At 48.7% G+C, this 18,654-nt stretch overlaps 1 protein-coding gene across 2 annotated transcripts in view; it reads right to left on the reverse strand.

Moving 5' to 3' along the window:
• DGCR2 (DiGeorge syndrome critical region gene 2) overlaps positions 1-14,070 on the reverse strand; it is a 51,735-nt gene extending 37,665 nt beyond the window's left edge. The window contains exon 1 of one of the 2 annotated variants that reach the window (XM_075434609.1): positions 13,741-14,070. In XM_075434609.1, the coding sequence (XP_075290724.1) occupies positions 13,741-13,819 (79 nt within the window). In that variant the 5' untranslated portion in view covers positions 13,820-14,070. The remainder of the gene's footprint in view (positions 1-13,740) is intronic. The other variant, XM_075434610.1, reaches the window with a different exon arrangement.
• Between the last annotated feature and the right edge of the window lie 4,584 nt (positions 14,071-18,654).

Consider the following 18,654-nt stretch of genomic DNA (forward strand, 5'->3'; position numbering starts at 1 on the left):
CATTACATGTTTCTAGATTTATTCTTACCCCACCTACCACTGCATTCAGCGTAGCAGAATGAGCACACACAGTACTTCTACAACAAAGCCACAGTAGAAGAAAAACAGACCATGATAACACCACCTTATTTTCAGAGAAGAAAACTATTTGTCAAGCTCACAAGTCATGATCAGACAATTATCTGTTCCATATATTAAAGTTTCCCAATAAAATGGGTTGTTTACTGTTCTTCAAATTAAAAGCCTACAGAAGAACAGAGCACTATTTTCACGTTCCACATTACATACAATGATCAGCCATTCATCTGTGCCACCGAAAACGTGCCTAAGCATGATCCCTAGGTCAGGCAGCTTTCGTTCATCACGGCCCAAGTGCATGCAGGAGGTATGGAAGCACGATGGCACAGAGCCCGGGAAACCAACAGGGCTCTGTGCTACGCACGGAGGCAAACACAACCCATACCTATCCTCAAACTTAAATCCAGCTCCTGAAAATTAGATATTCTGGAGTTGTAACCTCATTTGGCAGGAACACATCAGTTCCAAAAATAGACAAATAACATGTTCAAGGCATCTGCGTTTTCTGCTTGACCTCAGCGTGAAGTTTCATGAAGTAATTAAAATTGTGACAGCACTTCAGCTGAAAACTGTAAATCCTTAATGAATAACTCTAATGAACATCCTGTATTACTCAGCGTTCTGTCATAGTAAGCTATGCTAGTTGTTCCCAGCGTCCATCAAAAGATTTTCCTGCACAGTAAGGAATGCTGGCAGTCTCCTTCCCCTCAGTTGCTCTCATCAATATTATACCTACACTCTGCACGAGCTTGGAACTGACCCAATTTCTCCTTGCTCTCAAGTGTCATTCACTGCAATTCATTGTCTGCTCTTTGTCTGGAGGGCAGACTCAATGCCAGCAAGGATAAAAAAAGAGAACTGGGAAAAAAAAAAGCTTAGGCAGTGCAAGAGACCCAGCACTCAGCCAAAGCAACATCAGAGCTTCTTGAATGGGAACTCTGGCTATGATTTCCTAGGACTTCTAAAATACAGACTTCACGCTTTATGAATGTGGACACTTATTTCTAAGACTGAATAGCAAAAAAAATACATTTCCCAATTCCCCAGTACTGCTAAAACCAAACAGCAAACAGAACTTGCTACTTGAACTAAGCCGAAAGAATACTGTGAACTAGGTAATGCAACATTCCAGACTGAAAACCAGGTTATTTTCACAGCCATGGGGATACCAGCTAAGCACCAGGCTTGCTTCCCCCCCCACCCCCAAGAAACCGTTCTATTATGATAGTAGCTAAATAGGCAGAAGGGAAAAGCAAAATACAGCACTGGCACAAAGAGCACTCAGTACAAGAACAAACAAAGCCATGGGTACTAGCGAACCCTTTAATATGGCTCAAAATTAAAGCCTACAGTTCCTCTATGCTAACAACCTTGTTCACAGATGTTTTGCACAATCTTAGGTGGGACTTCAGTGTTTTAGTACAACAGCGACAAGTGACCTAAACCTGTGCGGCACTAAATTTTTGACCCTTTCCCCACAGAAAGCCCAAGCAGCAAGTGGCTCAATGAAAGTGCCAATCACACCTCATAATTAAATTCGCTAACCAATTTCAAGCAAGCTTGAGAAACAAGTCAAGACCAGAAATTTACAATGAATGGTGCAAATTTTTGAAAGCCTAGAGCCAGCGCAAGGGAAGGAAATGGCAGCCGCCTTGCACTTCAGAGGGCCGGAGACCTCGCCGCGGTGCGCAGTGCGCGGCAGCTGCCTGCACATCCACGCGTCGTGCCACCACTGCAGCGAGGTGGCTTCCCAGCTGCTCGCGGAGGGAAGCAGTGAGCTGGGGTAACCAAACCCTTGCATGAGACCCCACAGGACTCCCAGCTTCTTCGTGCCAAAGGACACATTGTAGACAGACACAGGGGACATGGGCAAGATAGAGCCTTATTAAATCAGTGGCGTCAGGCAAGGGTACTACAGCTGAGGAAGTACAGGGACACAGGAGACAAGTCATTTGGAGCCCAGGTTTCATTAAACCCCACGACTTTTGCAACATGCTCAAGGTGCTAAGAAAACAGCACTATTCCTCACACAGAATTCCAATACACTCATACATACAATATGTTAATTCTTGCAACAAATGCAGCAAGAGCAAAAAAGTCCATGAAGAATGACATCAGTAGTGAAATACTCAGCAAGTCGTCAGTTCTGTCCAGAAAAGAGCACCATCACAAACAGTACTTTTTCCCTACAATCCATATACCCAGGTCAGGACAGATGGATTATCCCACATACACCACAAATACTTAAACTACCCGGGTACCTCAGCTTGGCTACTTCCAGATTCCATCCTCAGTCCTCATCTCAAACCTTCACCTTCTAAACACAGCTCTTACAACAAGATCCTCATATTCCATTGCATCTCTAAAACATCATATTAATGTACACATACTCTGTGTGAGGGATCGCTTAAGTGATCTGGATGTCCACAAATCCATGGGCCTCGATGGAATGCACCCACGAGTGCTGAGGGAGCTGGCGGATGTCATTGCTGAGCCACTCTCCATCATCTTTGAGAGGTCCTGGAGGACAGGAGAGGTGCCCGAGGACTGGAGAAAGGCCAATGTCACTCCAATCTTCAAAAAGTGCAAGAAGGAGGACCCAGGGAACTACAGGCCGGTCAGCCTCACCTCCATCCCGGGTAAGGTGATGGAGCAGCTTATCCTGGAGGCCATCATCAAGCAAGTGGAAGAAAAGAAGGTTATCAGGAGTAGTCAGCATGGATTCACCAAAGGGAAATCATGCCTGACCAATCTGATAGCTTTCTACGATGACATGACTGGCTGGGTAGACGAAGGGAGAGCCATGGATGTTGTCTACCTTGACTTCAGCAAGGCTTTCGACACAGTCTCCCATGATATCCTCCTAGGGAAGCTGAGGAAGTGTGGGCTGGATGAGTGGTCGGTGAAGTGGATAGAGAACTGGCTGAATGGCAGAACTCAGAGGGTTGTCATCAGCAGCGCTGAGTCTAGTTGGAGGCTGGTGACAAGTGGTGTCCCCCAGGGGTCAGTACTGGGCCCAGTCTTGTTTAACTTCTTCATCAACGACCTGGATGAAGAGTTAGAATGTACCCTCAGCAAGTTTGCTGACGACACCAAACTGGGAGGTGTGGTAGATACACCAGAAGGCTGTGCTGCCATTCAGTGTGACCTGGATAGGCTGGAAAGCTGGGCAGAGAGGAACCTGATGAGGTTCAACAAGGGCAAGGGCAGGGTCCCGCACCTGGGGAGGAACAACCTCATGCACCAGTACAGGCTTGGGGTGGACCTGCTGGAGAGCAGCTCTGCGGAGAGGGACCTGGGTGTCCTGGTGGACGACAGGTTAACCATGAGCCAGCAGTGTGCCCTGGCTGCCAAGAAAACTAATGGGATCCTGGGGTGCATCAAGAAGAGTGTGGCCAGCAGGACGAGGGAGGTTCTCCTTCCCCTCTACACTGTCCTGGTGAGGCCTCATCTGGAGTACTGTGTCCAGTTCTGGGCTCCCCACTTCAAGAAAGATGAAGAGCTACTGGAGAGAGTCCAGTGGAGGGCTACGAGGATGGTGAGGGGACTGGAGCATCTCCCCTACGAGGAGAGGTTGAGGGAACTGGGCTTGTTCAGCCTGAAGAAGAGAAGGCTGCGAGGGGACCTTATAAATGCCTACAAATATCTCAAGGGTGGGTGTCAGGAGGATGGGGCCAAGCTCTTTTCAGTGGTGCCCAGTGACAGGATAAGGGGCAATGGGCACAAACTGAGGCACAGGAAGTTCCGTCTGAACATGAGGAGGAACTTCTTCCCTCTGAGGGTGATGGAGCACTGGAACAGGCTGCCCAGGGAGGTTGTGGAGTCTCCTTCTCTGGAGATATTCAAGACCCGCCTGGACGGGGTCCTGTGCAGCCTGCTGTAGGTGACCCTGCTTCGGCAGGGGGGTTGGACTAGATGACCCACAGAGGTCCCTTCCAACCCCTACTATTCTGTGATTCTGTGACTCTTGCTCATTTCCAGTTCTTCACAAAGCTGGGGTCATTCTGAACAAAGAAAAAATATCTGGTTCTCAGCTCTGTCTTCACAAGTTTTCAGCACTACCTGCACCTCTTTCCTCCCAGGAGGCATCTGCACTGGTCCTTCACCAGTAATCTCCAGTACATTTCAAAGTCACCTCTGGGATGTTCAGAACTACACAGCCGATGCCAGCAACCCTAGAAGGATCAGTCTGGTAATCAGAAGTATCTGAATGCCAGCAACATTTCCTTTTTTCAATTTCTGACAGTCTCTGGCCAAGCTGCTTGTTGGAAAGCCTGTAAAAAGTGATCTAGAGAAACCACCGATAAAAGTAATCTAGAAGTACTTCTGTATCTTAAGCTATTACCTCACAGCTGCCTACCCAAAATTACCCCAAAAAATCTAAGCATGTGAGATGGTTCCTCTTCTCTTCCAACCAACCGGATTCACAGGATTAGAAAAGTACACATCCTGTCAAGTCAGTCTGGACCAGTATTTGTTCCTACGCAAAACACTTCAGAAGGCTCACCAGGGAAAGAAGCTGTATTCCCTTTGACCAAATAAACTGTAGGTGCTAAAAAAAAATTAAAAACCAACAAATACTAGAGATCTGAACATTTCCACAGAGGAAAGAAAAATGTAAAGTTTTACATGCAGTGTATTAGTATTTTCTTTAGCTCAGGTTTCAACAAGAAGAGTATTCAGATAAAACACAGTAACAGCAATTCAAGAACTGTCAGAGTAATCCAGGCTAATTTGTAGCCACCATTAAATCAAAAGTAGCAATTGCTAGATTTCAGCACTGCTAGTTAGCAAGACCACTCACTTTCAACAAGACAACACACGTTCCTACTCTGCAAGAAAACAAAAAAGTTAGTATCTCATCTTCCCTTTCCCTGCCCCATACAGGATTCAATAGTATTTCAGCATATCCTTAAACCTTCAGCACATGAGCAGTCCAAACAAATCTAACAAAAATACATAATTTAAGGCCAAGTATGTATTTACAATGCCTTGATGAATTAAAACACAGCAACTGCAACAGTCTTTATTTAATGCTAAACAGAATCCTACCTATGAAATCAGGTATTTTCAGCCATTCCACTCTTCAAAAGCTAAAGCCATTTCTTAATTTCAAAAACAAACGAACAGGGAAGCAGCTCTCTACAGGGCCCTAAGGAATGTCATGGTCTTAAACAAGAATCTAACAATTCAGGGAGACAGGAAACCTGCACATGAGCACTATGCAAATGCAGGTCACACTAAAAAAAGCTTTTGCTCCTGTTCCATTTTTTTCTTCACATCTTGTACAAGACTTGATAAGCAAGTACCTAGAACACTTAAAAGCAAAAATTCAATACACAGAAATATTTTGACCTCAAATACAGAAAATCCCTTTTATCCCTTGCACAGTAGCCAGTGCAGTGGCTGTTGTGTACAGGAGCAAACGGCTCATGCTCTGAATAGCATTCTCCCGCTCAGCTGAAGCCGAACACGGCAGGAATTCAGCCAATGTTAGTCACTGCTGAGTCTGTCCACATTCTATGAGATACTGTGCTTTCTTCTTCCACTGTAAAACAAATACCTGAACAGAAATTTCATATATCAAACACCTAGGTTCAATAGCTCTATCAGAAGTCAGTAAATAAAAGTCTAATCCATCTATAAAAAGCCACTTAACCCTTCAAGAATATTTTTCTCATTCCCCACACCTTCTAACAGCTCAAGTACTGCCAGTGCTCTTCAGCTCTTCAACCAACTTTTACTGTGCATGTGTCAGGTACTTTACCATGAAACTTGATCTTTGCCATTTTTTAGCTATCACATCAATAGAAAAATTACATTCAACTCCATTATTGCTCAGAAAGACACAGATGAGTGCTCATATACTATAGCATCCTTGGACCATTTCTCTCCTTTCTGCTTACTAACAGAATTGAGGGGGACGATGCTTCTGATTAAGTCTTTGCACTTGGATCTCACTCCTGGAAGATCCCAGATTTTTCACAAAGATTCTTCCAAGATCTCATTAATAGAGTACATTTATGTTACTGTATTTTAATAAGTAATGAGTAATTTAAATGTAACAAATAATTTCACAAATTCAGACAGAAAACACAAATGCCGTTTTGACCATCCCTAGATTAAAAGAAGTTGTAACATGTTTTAGAGATTTAGCACACACAAGACAAAATACTACTTGGGCACAAACTCAAACCAAGCAGGTGTTTAGAAGCAGGATTATTCATTTTCTTTGAAGCGTATAAAAGTAGACATGTTACTCTTAAGTTAGAAGCAACCCTTTTCTTTAAATTGCTAAAGAAATATTAGCACAGATGAAACAGAGATACTGAAGGACAACACTACCTCTGGTTTATGTAAAATTCTTCTCACTCATGCAAAGGCGATGCTTGACACCTATCCTTGTATCACCCCATCGATCTTCCCACAGAGATCTGAGGGCAGAGCTGGGCTTGGGGAGCCACAGTGCAGGCTGGAGCTGACCTCCCTCCACACCGACCTAAGGGCTGCGCTCACCCACTCCAGACCTCAGCAGCTGTGGTACTGCCCACTCTGAATTGCAGATTCAAGTGTCAAAACAAACCGATGGAGGCTTCAGCATTTCAAAGTGACATCAGAGGCTCCCTTCAGAAAACACAGTTGCAGCCAGCCCCAAACACCTGGTATTGTTCTACTAGAAACAGAACTTTATCTGATTTTTCTCCTAGCTTTGATTCCCAAATAATTTCACTGGGTACCCCAAGTAACCAGTCTCATAGTGGGAAAGGTACAAGGCAGCACACCAGAGGAGGTATATGAAAGAGAAGACAACACAGGAAAAAAACGTTACACAAATGAAAATATGACAAAGAAGAATCAGTAAATTAAAGGGCAAAAGAGCAGGGAACGTCCCAAACGCAGCCACCAAAAGCTAATTCCATGTTTCCACCCACCAAACTGGCTGACAATTGTCAAGCACAAATCAATAAACAGAACAGAAGCTAAATATAATGGCTAGATCAACTAATTTTCATTTACTAGGATGTTCAATGTTTCTTTGTTTAGCTATAGTTAATGAGGTAACTATCCATTTCGATTAAACTTAAAACTACTTCTCAATAATCTAAATGGTAGACAGTCAACACTACTAACTTCTTTAGGAGTTCATGGAGCAAATATCATTAAAATGCTGTTCCCCAAAGCCACAATTAGCAGGCTGATCCTTTAATACAAAGATAAAATTAAAAGTTTCACAGGAAACCACCAGATACCAGCGGATTTCACAGTTCATGGGATGCGGATTAAAGGTTAATCCCAAACTCACGTTTTTAAGCAACTCGGTTGGTAGAGTTCTGCTACAGCTAATCAATGACTTCACCAGACAATCCGTGATTTCTCCTCAACTCAGTGGGGTCTCTACAAATCGCCACTGGAAGTACAATGCAACAGTGTGAGCTTGCCACATAAGGACCTTGAATGGTACATAAACCCTGCCAGGGAGTGGAAAGCCAGGAACGGGCACTGCCAGGCACTCACCGTACTTATCGCTGCTGAAAAACTGGTGGGTCCTGGCACCCGAACTGTCTTGGGAAACTGTCGATCTGTTCTTTCAAACAGTAGCATAAGAGGGACATGTGCACAACACTGTGTTTAGACAGGAATGATAAGCTGCAACTGCAGAACAATGAGACTGGCAACTACACTTACCAAAAGAATCTGGTGTTTGGAGTATCTATCACAGGAAATCATTAAAAATGTGCTAAACAAATACCCTTCAGGAATTGCCTGGGTTTACTAGATGTTGTTTTGGAACAGGAAGAGAGAGGACCCAATCTCTTCGCACTCCTTCTAGCCATAACTTTCTATCAGTCTACACAGAACAAAAGATTAAGAAGCCTTTTCCCATCACAGGTTAGCCATTGAGATCACACAGGCAAAGATCCGCAGAACCTCTCATCAAGCCTGCCGTTAGCTGTCATCTGTTTCTTTCTTATCTCAAGGACTTCCTCGTTCAGGCTATCAGTGCAAGAACCCTTCACGCTCTTATTTCATTTCAAAATATAAAACAAACTCGAGCACCCACATTAACCCCTGAAGAGCAGGAGCGGCGATGCCACTGAGCTGTTCCCAGGCTCTGCTCTGGCCATGCTGCAGGTACCAGAAGCTCAATTCAGGGTATGCAGGCTCTGCACGGTGCGATGCACGCAAACGCAAGAAGAAGTTCTGCTAATCACGAAAGAAGTTATTTATATGCATCCCATGGGATGAAACGAGACCTTACAAAAGTTGCAAGAAATCACCACGTAAAAATCCAGAGATCCAGGCATTACTCAAAGACGGATTCCAAAGGTAGTTACTACTCTTGCATTACAATTCAACATCAAAACCAGCCCTAACAAAGCTAATTCCAGGGGATGGAATAATTCATTGAAGTCTTGGCCGGTTTTCTGACATTCACTGGGGTATTTTATGTCTTTCATACTTAGTATCCAAAATTCTTCTCTCTCCATGCTAGCTGTGCCTTCCCCCTAACTACTGAGAAAGAAGCAGCACTTGTACAGCCACCTCCTCCCGCTACAGAGAGAGGCTGCAGCAGTGCTCTCTTCGCCATCACTTCTGCCATTCTGGCCTAATCCTCCTCTGCTCCCAAACCTACTGTGGGGACACAGAAGTCACATGTTTGCAAACCCTCAAGTTCCTCTTCTGTTTTGTTACTTCTCAGAACCAGAGCAATGCATGCAAACAGCCCTCTGCCTACTGACTCCTTTCTTCTCCTTTACTTTGTAGCCATGGCTAGTAGCAAACCCACTCACATCTCAAAAATTTTGCCTTATAATTAACATCAGGAATTACCAGTCTTAAAGTATCAGATGTGCTAATAAGGTCTGATACTTTCTGCCCTGTCTCTGCTACACTGACAGCAGCCGCAAGACTTTTCAAATCCATCAGCCTGACTTTGCGGCACATAACAACAGCAAACAGGAGAGCACAGGAACACCAGGAAAAGAGCACATTAATATATACCAGTAGGAAGAAAAAACAAACCTAAAACCAGTAGATAAAGAAGTAAAGGGATGAGAGGGGAACATAAGACTGGAAGATAGACCAGCGCTACTTTCAGAAAACCCAACTTCAGAGGTGTGGTAAGAACCCCTTCTGCCCCTCACATCTAGAAGCCCTCACCTGACAGCTAAATACACAGACAGGGACTGTCATTAGCAATGACGTGGAACCAAATAAATACTACTCACCACAGCTCTCGCTAAGGTACAGTATGACCAGTGAACAAAAAGCAAAATAAGGACTTCTATTTGCCTACCAACGAACTCCCTTTAGTGCAGAGGAATACTGGGGCCCGGTCACATTTTATGACTGATATATTTGGATCTCCTATTAACTGACACAATTCAACCAGCCAAAGCCAGACACGTTCAGTCCCAGCAGACAAGTAGATCACCTTGAAACCACATTGACTGTAGATGTGTTTACACTTCTACTCTGAAGAGCTCTGCCTTGCATTTAAGATCTACAACTTTTGACTAAGTGACAAGAAAGAGTTGGCAATTTAGACACACTTGTGGACTTCATCGTGTCAAGATACGAACACCCCATTGATTAAGTTCTAGAGCAAGTCAGTCGCGTACAACAAGCAAGCACCAAAGCATATGACAAGTTCAAACTTTAAGCTAAAGTGGTAGGGCCTTTTAATTAGACCTCTTGCACTGGCAAGTCTTTCTAAGCATTGCCGATTAGGTAAGTTGTGCAAAATTTTTTGAAACAGAACTTGGGTAATGAAATTACTTCCTCTAGCTAGCTTTGAAGTGGATAAAAAAAGCTTCAAGAACAAGAACTCAATTGGCTTTTAGCTGCTTGGCAAATGCTTTAATAAGAAAGCCCGATGACCTACATTCAAAAGGCTCTGTACTAAACCACTATTACAAAACCCAATATAAAGCCTGACCACGTTTAAGTGTTTTCCATTACCAAGCAGCAATATCTTGTTAGGGAACATGTTATTGTCTTCAGCTATGATAATCTTAATTAATCCTCTAAACACTATTCCAAAACATGTCGTCCTGATCGTTCCAGACTGTTTAAGTTCCCAACATTACATAAAAACACTGAAACCTTTGCTTTTAGATTGTGCAATAGATGTTAAGAGAAACAGGAACTTCTTACATATTCTCAAACTATGCTGCAAAAATTAATTCATAACAATTTACATCTCTGATGCTCTGTAGACAACCGACAGAAATGCACTAGTGTTCAGAAACTCAGTCTAAATCCAAACTAGCACCGGTATAGTTTATTGCAACTCAGTTAACACACAACAGAAATATCTCTTCACATAAAGATAACTCAGCCAGCTAACCATATAACCTGAAGCAGATGTTCTGCGCTGTCCCAGAAAAAATATTATTAAGCCAAACCCTACTGTGGTAAATATCACCAAAAACAAGTCTCCGAACACCAGATATAATCAATTCAGTAAATGTTTAAAGGAAATATTAAGTTAGTCCTTCACTGTACACCCATGTAGTTGGAAAAGTCTGATACATTCGGCTTCAATTCACATTAGCAGCTTCCAAACATATAATGAGTAACACAACTCAAGGAGAAATGCCCTACATTAAAAAAAAAAAGAAAGAATTCTTTCAACGATGCATTATAAAGCAGGCAACTAGTCAAAACAAGCAGCTTATGGTCAAAACAGAACGGGAAAGAGGGAAACACTGGGACAAAAAAATCCAAGCAGAGATTCTCAAAGGCACAAAACTACCATTAAAAGTCCACAGGCTCAGAAAAATCTAACTGCCCATGGAAGGGATCTGAAGTCTCCACAGCTAGGGCTGACACACCTGATGCTGTTAGTGATGACAGTGGTGTAAAACAGACTCATGTAACCAAGACAGAAAAATCAGGGGAAAAAAAGAAACTTTAATTAATTTCTCTCCTAATTTACTAAAACCCATTAACCCTAAATGCAGAAAAAATAGATCCACATAAAATATCACTGCCTTTCAGATTGCCTGAAAAGATGCTACAGTTGAGGAGGCTTAAAAGAAGGTTTTATTTATCTGAAGAGCACAGCAAGAACACGGATACAAAGCTAGTGTCAAACTAACATGGAAGTACAAAGAGGTGCCTGATTCGCTGGGACTGAATTGTGAAGGGACTACACATTCATCTCAGAGTACATAAAACCTCCCATCACTCTGCAGCACTCATTTGATAGCTCCAAGCACAGATTTAAGCTAAGCAAGCTGCAGGCATCCTTTCTAAACCAGTAAGACAGTTGGTACAATACACAGGTTTAAAGAAGCAGAAAGAACAACAAACACCATCAGCAAAATGAATTCCAAGTCCAAATACTCTGAGGAAATCCATGCACCTCCCCCAAAAAATCCATGCACCTCCCCCAAAATAGACAAGTGAGACTTCTTCACCATTGATTAAAATGATAAATTTGGTTCTGTACATCCTCTGTAATTGCACGAACCAGATTTACCCTACCTGCACCTTTTGTTTCCGGATCCACCTACCCACTGTTTAATCTACTGAGCGGGTGATCTATTTGAGACAGCAGATTCAAGCTCCGAAATGAAGGAAGCAGCGAAAGCAGCCGACACCAGCGGCAGGAGCCAGGGCTCCCCGGCGGAGGGCGGCCGGGCACCACCATGGACAGCTCAGGCGCCGCACGGACCCGAGCCGCGCGCCGGCGGGACGGACCAGCGCGGCCCAAACCGAATGCAGAACCTCCCCACACAGCGCCCAGCCCCGGCTGCAATACTACGTTCAGTTGGGCTACTTCGTGTTACGGTTCGGGAACGCAAACGGTTCGAGCAAAAATCAAGGGATGCAGCCGGAGTTGCCACGGCGGCATCCTAACGCGACAGGTTTCAAAGCCAGCAGTGTATGAGCTGAGCAGATGAGAGTTAGGGTTTGTCCACAGGATGGGTGCTTCTGCCAGTGTGGCTACAGCACCACAAATCTTTAAAGCAGATATACTAGAGCACCAGTGAAAAACATTAATTTGCCTTTAAGAAGCAAACCTCAAAAAAATTTGTCTTCATGCATCAGGCATCAGCTGCTGACAGAGATTTGATCTCAAAGTGGAGCAACAAATGTTCTGACACAACGTGGAAAATGCCATTTTCTAATTTCCAGCTGGCTACAGTGCTCAACACCAGCAGAGTTCAGGGTCAAACCCACCCACCTGTAAACACACACAGACAACTATGCATCTCTGCTGAACCTTTTCAACTAGCAGTTCAGCTGCCTGTAGCGCTTGGCGCCAGCTGTAAGGGAAGTCGCTTGAAACCAGTTTTACATAGTATCTTCTCCCACATACAAGCCTCTAGCTGTAATAATACTGGGTTAACAACCCCATGGGTTGGTTTTGGTTTTTTGGTTTTTTTTTTTTGGCTACTTAAGAGCATCTCACAAGCCCTATATATACACTGCACTGCCAAAAAAAACAAGCTAAAACAAAACAAGGCACACAGAGAGCAGTTTCAACATCTAAGGTAGTATTTCAGTAAGACTGCCTACACTGACCCAATTGTGTTTCAGCTGTACTGGGAACTCGCTTAAACGCAGTTCACTAAGACTGTTACGTCTTATTAGTCTGGGTCATAAAAGTTATTCTGAAGAGAAAGAACAAGGGGATTTCAAAGTACACCATCGTTCTTACTCTCCTGTTTATAAAGGAGTGAGTACCACCGGGAGCAGTCACATGGTGCAATAGGAGGACCGTTTCCAAACCTGTAAAGCCACTCCAGGCAGCCTCACGCTTTGGCTATTGATGCTCTTTGGCAAGAGCAGCCCAAGACACACGAGGGCTCTGCCAAGCTCCAAGCAAGTTCAACACCCAGACAGCAACCCCAACCGAGTGACATACCTAGAAAAGCTGTAGTTTTCAACCAACAAACACCAAAGATTTCTCCAAAGACAATCATCTTAACATTTTAAAGCACTGAGCCTAGTAACCACCACACAAACTCCATCACTATATTATTTCCCTGAAAGAAGCAAGAACAGAACAAGGAAGGCGACACGTGAACTGAGACGCAAACAGGGTTTTTACTCATTCTGGCATGATCAAACGGCACCTTCAGAAGACAGATTTTTTGTCTTGTTTTGTTGGCACCCAAGGCCCGCAACGTAAGAGTGGGTAAGTAAGAAGCACCTGAAAACTTAAGTCATGCTGCCACATTTCCACTGCTAACCACCTGGAGGACTACATAGTTTCCTACCCAGGCTTTCCAACTTTAAAGTGAATTTTTTCACTCTAACTCAGAGTTCTCTCAAGAGCCAGCCAGCCGGCACAGGGGCCCACCGCCTCACCCCACAACCCAGCCAGGTCCCACCGCTTTTTAACAGTACAAAGCGGCTGCGGAGACGCCGCCAGCTGAGCCTGAACCAACTCCCGAGCCCGGGACCGGCTCGGGGCCGCGGCGACCGCCGAGCTGGGCTGCTCCCGGCGCCGGGACCCCGGTGGGAGGGGGGCGGCAGCGGCACCGACCCCTCGGGGACGCCGCTGCCCGGAGCCCAGCCGGGCCGGCCCCCCGCGCCCTGCCCCGGGCCCGCCGCTCGCTCCCCCGCGCCCGCACGGCGCCGGGCCCAGGACCCGCCCGCAGGCTGCGGAGGGAGGACCGGCACCCCCGGCCCCGCCGCCCCTACCTGGCCGCAGCGGCTCGGTGATGCTCAGCACCAGGAGGAAGAGGAGGAGGAAGGTGCCGCTGTCCGCCTTGGGCACCATTTATCCTCCGTTCATCCTCCCCCGGCGCAGCGCCACAAACCCGCGGGGAGGGACGCGAGGAGCGGCGGGAGGAGGGGCCGCCGCCGGGCCCCGCGGGGGGCCCCTGTCCGCACCGAGCTCTTCCCCTCCTCGGTCCGCCGCCAGCCCCGGGCGGGAGCCAGCAGCCCCGACAACGGCGGCGGCCGCGGCGGGAGCAGCGCGGGGGTCGGGCGGCGCCACGCTGCGGGCCGCTCGCCTGGCTCCAGCAACGCACAAGATGGCGGCAGCACCTCCCCGCCGCCTTCCCCCCGGCGCCGCCACGCCTCCCTCCTCACCGCGCTCCGCCCGGCCAATCGGCGGCGCAGGGGCGGGGCCGAGTGCCCGTCTCCGCACACGCCACGCCCACCTACGGGGCTGGGCGGGGCCGAGGGGGGGCGGCTGCGCCCGGGACGTGGCGGGCGGCGGCGGCCCCGCCCCCCGGGACGGCCCCGCCGGGCCCCTCTGAGCCCCCCGGAACGGCCCCCGCCGGTACCTGCCGACCGCCCGGGGCGGCCATCGCCAGCCGCCTCCGTCTCCCCAGAATGAGCTCCACCGGTGCCCTCTGCCCCCACCCCCCGGGACAGCTCCCACCGGGCCCCTCTGTCCCCCAGGATGGCCGCTGCCAGCCGCCACCACCCCCCCGGGACGGCCTGTACCAGTCCACTCTGTCCTCACCAGGACGGCAACACCAGTCCCTCCGTGCCTCTGGGACCGCCTTTGCCTGTCCCCAGCTGGGGTGGCCTTTCCCGCTCACCTCCGTCACCCCAGACGGCCCTTCCCCATCCCGTCCATAACAGCCTCCGCCGGCCTCCCCTGTCCCCCAGGACGGCCTTTCCCGGTCCCCGCCATCCCCACTGTGACAGCCCTCCCCTGCCCCAGCGGGGGCTTCCCAGCCCGCAACCCCGCCTGTCCCCCCAGCCCAGGGTTTCCCAGCCCCGGCGGGCTCCGAGGCTGACCACCATTCGCCCGTGTCATCAGTGTGCCCCTGCCTGCCCACCGCGGGCGGGACGGGCCCCGATTTCACATGTCGGCAGGGTGACACCGACACCCAGCACGAGGCGCTGGGACAGCCCCAGAGCAGGGGCTCCCATCACCGCAGCAGTGCCGGAGCCGGACGGTGTTCCCACACCTCCTGGAAATACTGCATTCCCAGTTCCCAGGCCCAGCCAGATAGGAAACACGTAAATAAAGCTATTTGTGTGGCTCAGATCATTTTTAATGGCCCTGCAAATGACAGGTGCCTTCAGGAATTTGACCCTGGGTGATGCTGCACGTCAGGCTGGGCAGGGTGCTGGCTGTCCCTGTGGGGAGCCCAGCCTGGGGAGGAGGCACTGGCCCTGGTGCCACAACGCTCCTGGCACTGGGGGGACAGCCTGGGCGTCATTGGGGATCAAGACAGTTTTACCTTCAACCGCTGCTTCCCAGAGTGAGTTGGAATTTCCTCCAACGCTGGGAAGCGAAGCAGCGGGGTTCGGGCAGCGCCAGGGCTCGGCCCAGCAGCTGACCCACGGCGGCTGCTGGGGTCACACAGCCGGCACCTTCCCCTACAGCAAATTTCAGCTTTTCAGTAAAACCCTATTCAGAGTCAAAGCCAAAACCTAAGAAGCTACCTGGGAAGTTCTCATATTTTTTTTTTTATGTTTACAACAAAGTGTTTTCCACTTCTATGCTACAATTTGAAGTTTTCAAATAAAACATTGAAACAAGGATTCAGTCTTACACACTCCCTGTTGCCCTGTTAATGCCGATTACTTGCTATACCCAGTGGCAAAGCTCCCTCCAGGCTATTCCCAACGGATGTACTCTGCTGTCACACTGCTTCTGCTTGCCCGCAGCCACTGTCCGGGCTGGGCGCTGGCTGCCGACCTGCCCGCGGGGGAACGGGGGCTTCTGCAGGTTTTGTTGGGCACTCGCCACCTCCGGTCCCGCAGGAGCTGTTGCCATGCCCAGGGTCAGCAGCATTGGAGAAATGCTTTTTCAAAACCTAAATGTGAAGTTTAACATGGCAGTACAAATTGGTACCCATGCAGAGCTGGGAAACAGTTGCTCCCTGGAGCTGGGGTAGCAGCCATGCCTCCACTGCCCGGAGCTGCGAGCCCTGCGGAGCCCCAGGAAAGCTGCATGGCACGGGACGTGGGGACATGGTAGAGTGTGTCACAAGCAGTGGGGGGGCTGCCTTAAGATTTAGGCCAAAATCCATTCTGCCAGCTCTCATGTGCTGCCAAATACCTTCCTGATCCCAGTGTCCGCAGGGACCTGAAGTGTGACAACATTCTCCAGCATCAAGGCACAAGCGTCAAACTCCCCTTCTTTGCTCCTGCCAAGGGATGCTGTGGGGAGAGGCTGTTCTCAGCCTGGCTTCCTGCAGCCCAGCCGCACATGCCAACCCCAGATTGATCCAGGACCTTCCTTCTCCACCCCAAGCCCATGACATCCCATCATCCACATACTAGCAAATGCCCTGCGATGACTCCAGCATAAGAGCAGTGCTCCCCTCGCAGACAGGGCACAGCCTGCTTCTCCCTAGATTTTGACCCGAGAAAGCACAGACCTCATTTCCTCACGCCACAGCCCACGGTGCCCCACCAGCTCTGAACAGAGGTGGGTCCACAGCATGCATGTGTGCCAGGCGAGCACCGCAACCCGCACCGCACCCTTGAGCAAACAGGCAGCAAACGTCCCAGCCAGACAGCAGCACAAAGGTGAAGGGTAAGAGGCCCCGATTTCCCCGGGCTGTGCCATGCTGAGCAGGCAGAGACCGACGCTGCGGGATTGCCAACGCCCTGGCCGAGCTGCAGGCAGGAGGCCAGGGTACAGGGTGCTGCGTCGGGGGAGCTGGAGGCAGCCCGAGGCCCCGGGCAGGAGCAGGGAGGACAGAATGTGCTAGCAAAAACCACGCCAAGCACCTCTGCCCAGGGCGTGCGGGAGCTGGCACCTCCCAGACACTCCCAGTTTCCTACTGGGAGCAAGTGTTTCTCTAACCAGCGAGCGCAGACTGCTCAAAAAGCAGGAAAGCTGCCGTGCCCGGGAGGAGCAGAGGGAAGGGGCTCACCGGGAGGGCAGCTGAACCTGGCTCTGAGCTGGGGTTTGCAGCGGGCTGCTGTGGGGCCAGCCGCAGTGAGTTGGGGTTGAGGCAACAAATGCAAATGTGAGGAAGTGGGAATTACTCCATCTCCCCCTCCCCAGAGCAATCTGATCCATTTCGTTTATTTTTGCAGAGAAATAGCCCAGTCCTCCAAAACAACGAAGTATCTCCAACCACAGCTTCCCTTTTGAGCTAAATTATCAGAGAAATAGCAAGCAGTGCAGAGCCCCAGCCCTCACTGGAACCCGCTTTCGGGTGGGTGCACAGCTGCAGCCCCTGCACCATGGTGGGGTGGCCACCTCTGCCGCAGGGAAATGCTCCCGGCCCTGACGGTGAAGCGCAGAGGGAACCAGCTTGGGGCTCGGTGCCTCTGGGGAGTCCCGCTGCGAACTCAGCGCCCTGCTGCAAGACACAGCTCACATGGGCCGCGGGGGATCAGTAAAATTAAGCTGGAGCGCAGGCTCCTGCCCCAAAGCAATGCCCCCACCGCTCCCCTGGCCCCTCCAGCCTGGCTGTTTGCTCACAGCATGGCATGGGGTGACTGACAGCGTTTCTCTTCTCACATACTCGCCTCACTAAACCCTGTGCTGCTGCTTGGCTCCTACTCAGCATTTTCTTACCCATGCCGCACAAAGAAAAGAGCAGCAGTCATCTCTGGTGTAATCGGTGTTTTGCTTCTCTAAGGCATCTGAGCCTGCCTTCTCCTGCAGGTTACAGTAACTCATCCCTCATCTTCACTGGCTCTTCACTAACCGTTCTTGCAGCTTTCTAAGAATTACATCCTGCCGTTCCCCAAATCAACTATAATCCCCATCATTTCCATCCACTTACAAGAACAAGAATCGCTTGTGGTCCCTCATCCTCTTTCCTGCATGGAGCAAGGAGCCAGGAGCCAAGCCCCAAACCGCACATGCAAGCACCCACAGCCTCTGCGTGTGATGGTGTTACAGCCCCACGTCACACCTCACGTCCCCAGGACCACTGGGGCTCCCATGATTTCTTGCAAGCAGCCAGTAATGACTGCAGCCAGCCCTGCCACCCAGGAGGGCACCGCTGCCAACGCCGCTCACCCCCAACCACCTCACGGCCTTAGGGGAGCTCTGGGTGATATTTTGGCTGAGGGAGGAAGCACTCTTGGGCCTTGCACATAGGAAAGTGCAGATACTTGGGAACAGCAAATGGAAAATAACCCGCTGAAAAATGGGAGAGGAAAAAGAAAAAAAAAAAAATCACAAATCATCAAGAAACAAGACAGTTTTGCACACTGGATGTGGCCCTGTAAGGCACGTTATCTGCTACAACAGCAAAAATATCTGGCAAAAAAAGAGTTTACTGATTCCCTAATTACAGACAGCAGGGGCTGAACTGCAGCAGGAAGCAGAGACCAGACATGACAGCAGGCGTTACAGGAATAGCCCATCTGAAGAGCACTACATCCTCTTCAAGAGATCCAGTTTTATAGCATTTCATTGAAAATAAATTACATTCCCAGCAAACACATGAAGGCCCTTCAGTTTGGCAGAATCCAGACTGATTTACTAGGGCTGTCTAGGTTAATTCACTTGAGGGCAAGCACAAAACCAACACTGTCCCACAGGTTATTTAATGCAACCTGCTTTTAAACATGAATAGCACAACACGGAATTAATCACTCTCAGATATCATACTCCCCTCTCTGTTATTCTGGCAACATCTTGGTATGAACATGACCAGTTTGAAATGCTGTAGAAGA

The sequence above is a fragment of the Opisthocomus hoazin genome, chromosome 13, assembly GCF_030867145.1.
Source record: "Opisthocomus hoazin isolate bOpiHoa1 chromosome 13, bOpiHoa1.hap1, whole genome shotgun sequence".
Taxonomy (NCBI): Eukaryota; Metazoa; Chordata; class Aves; order Opisthocomiformes; family Opisthocomidae; genus Opisthocomus; species Opisthocomus hoazin.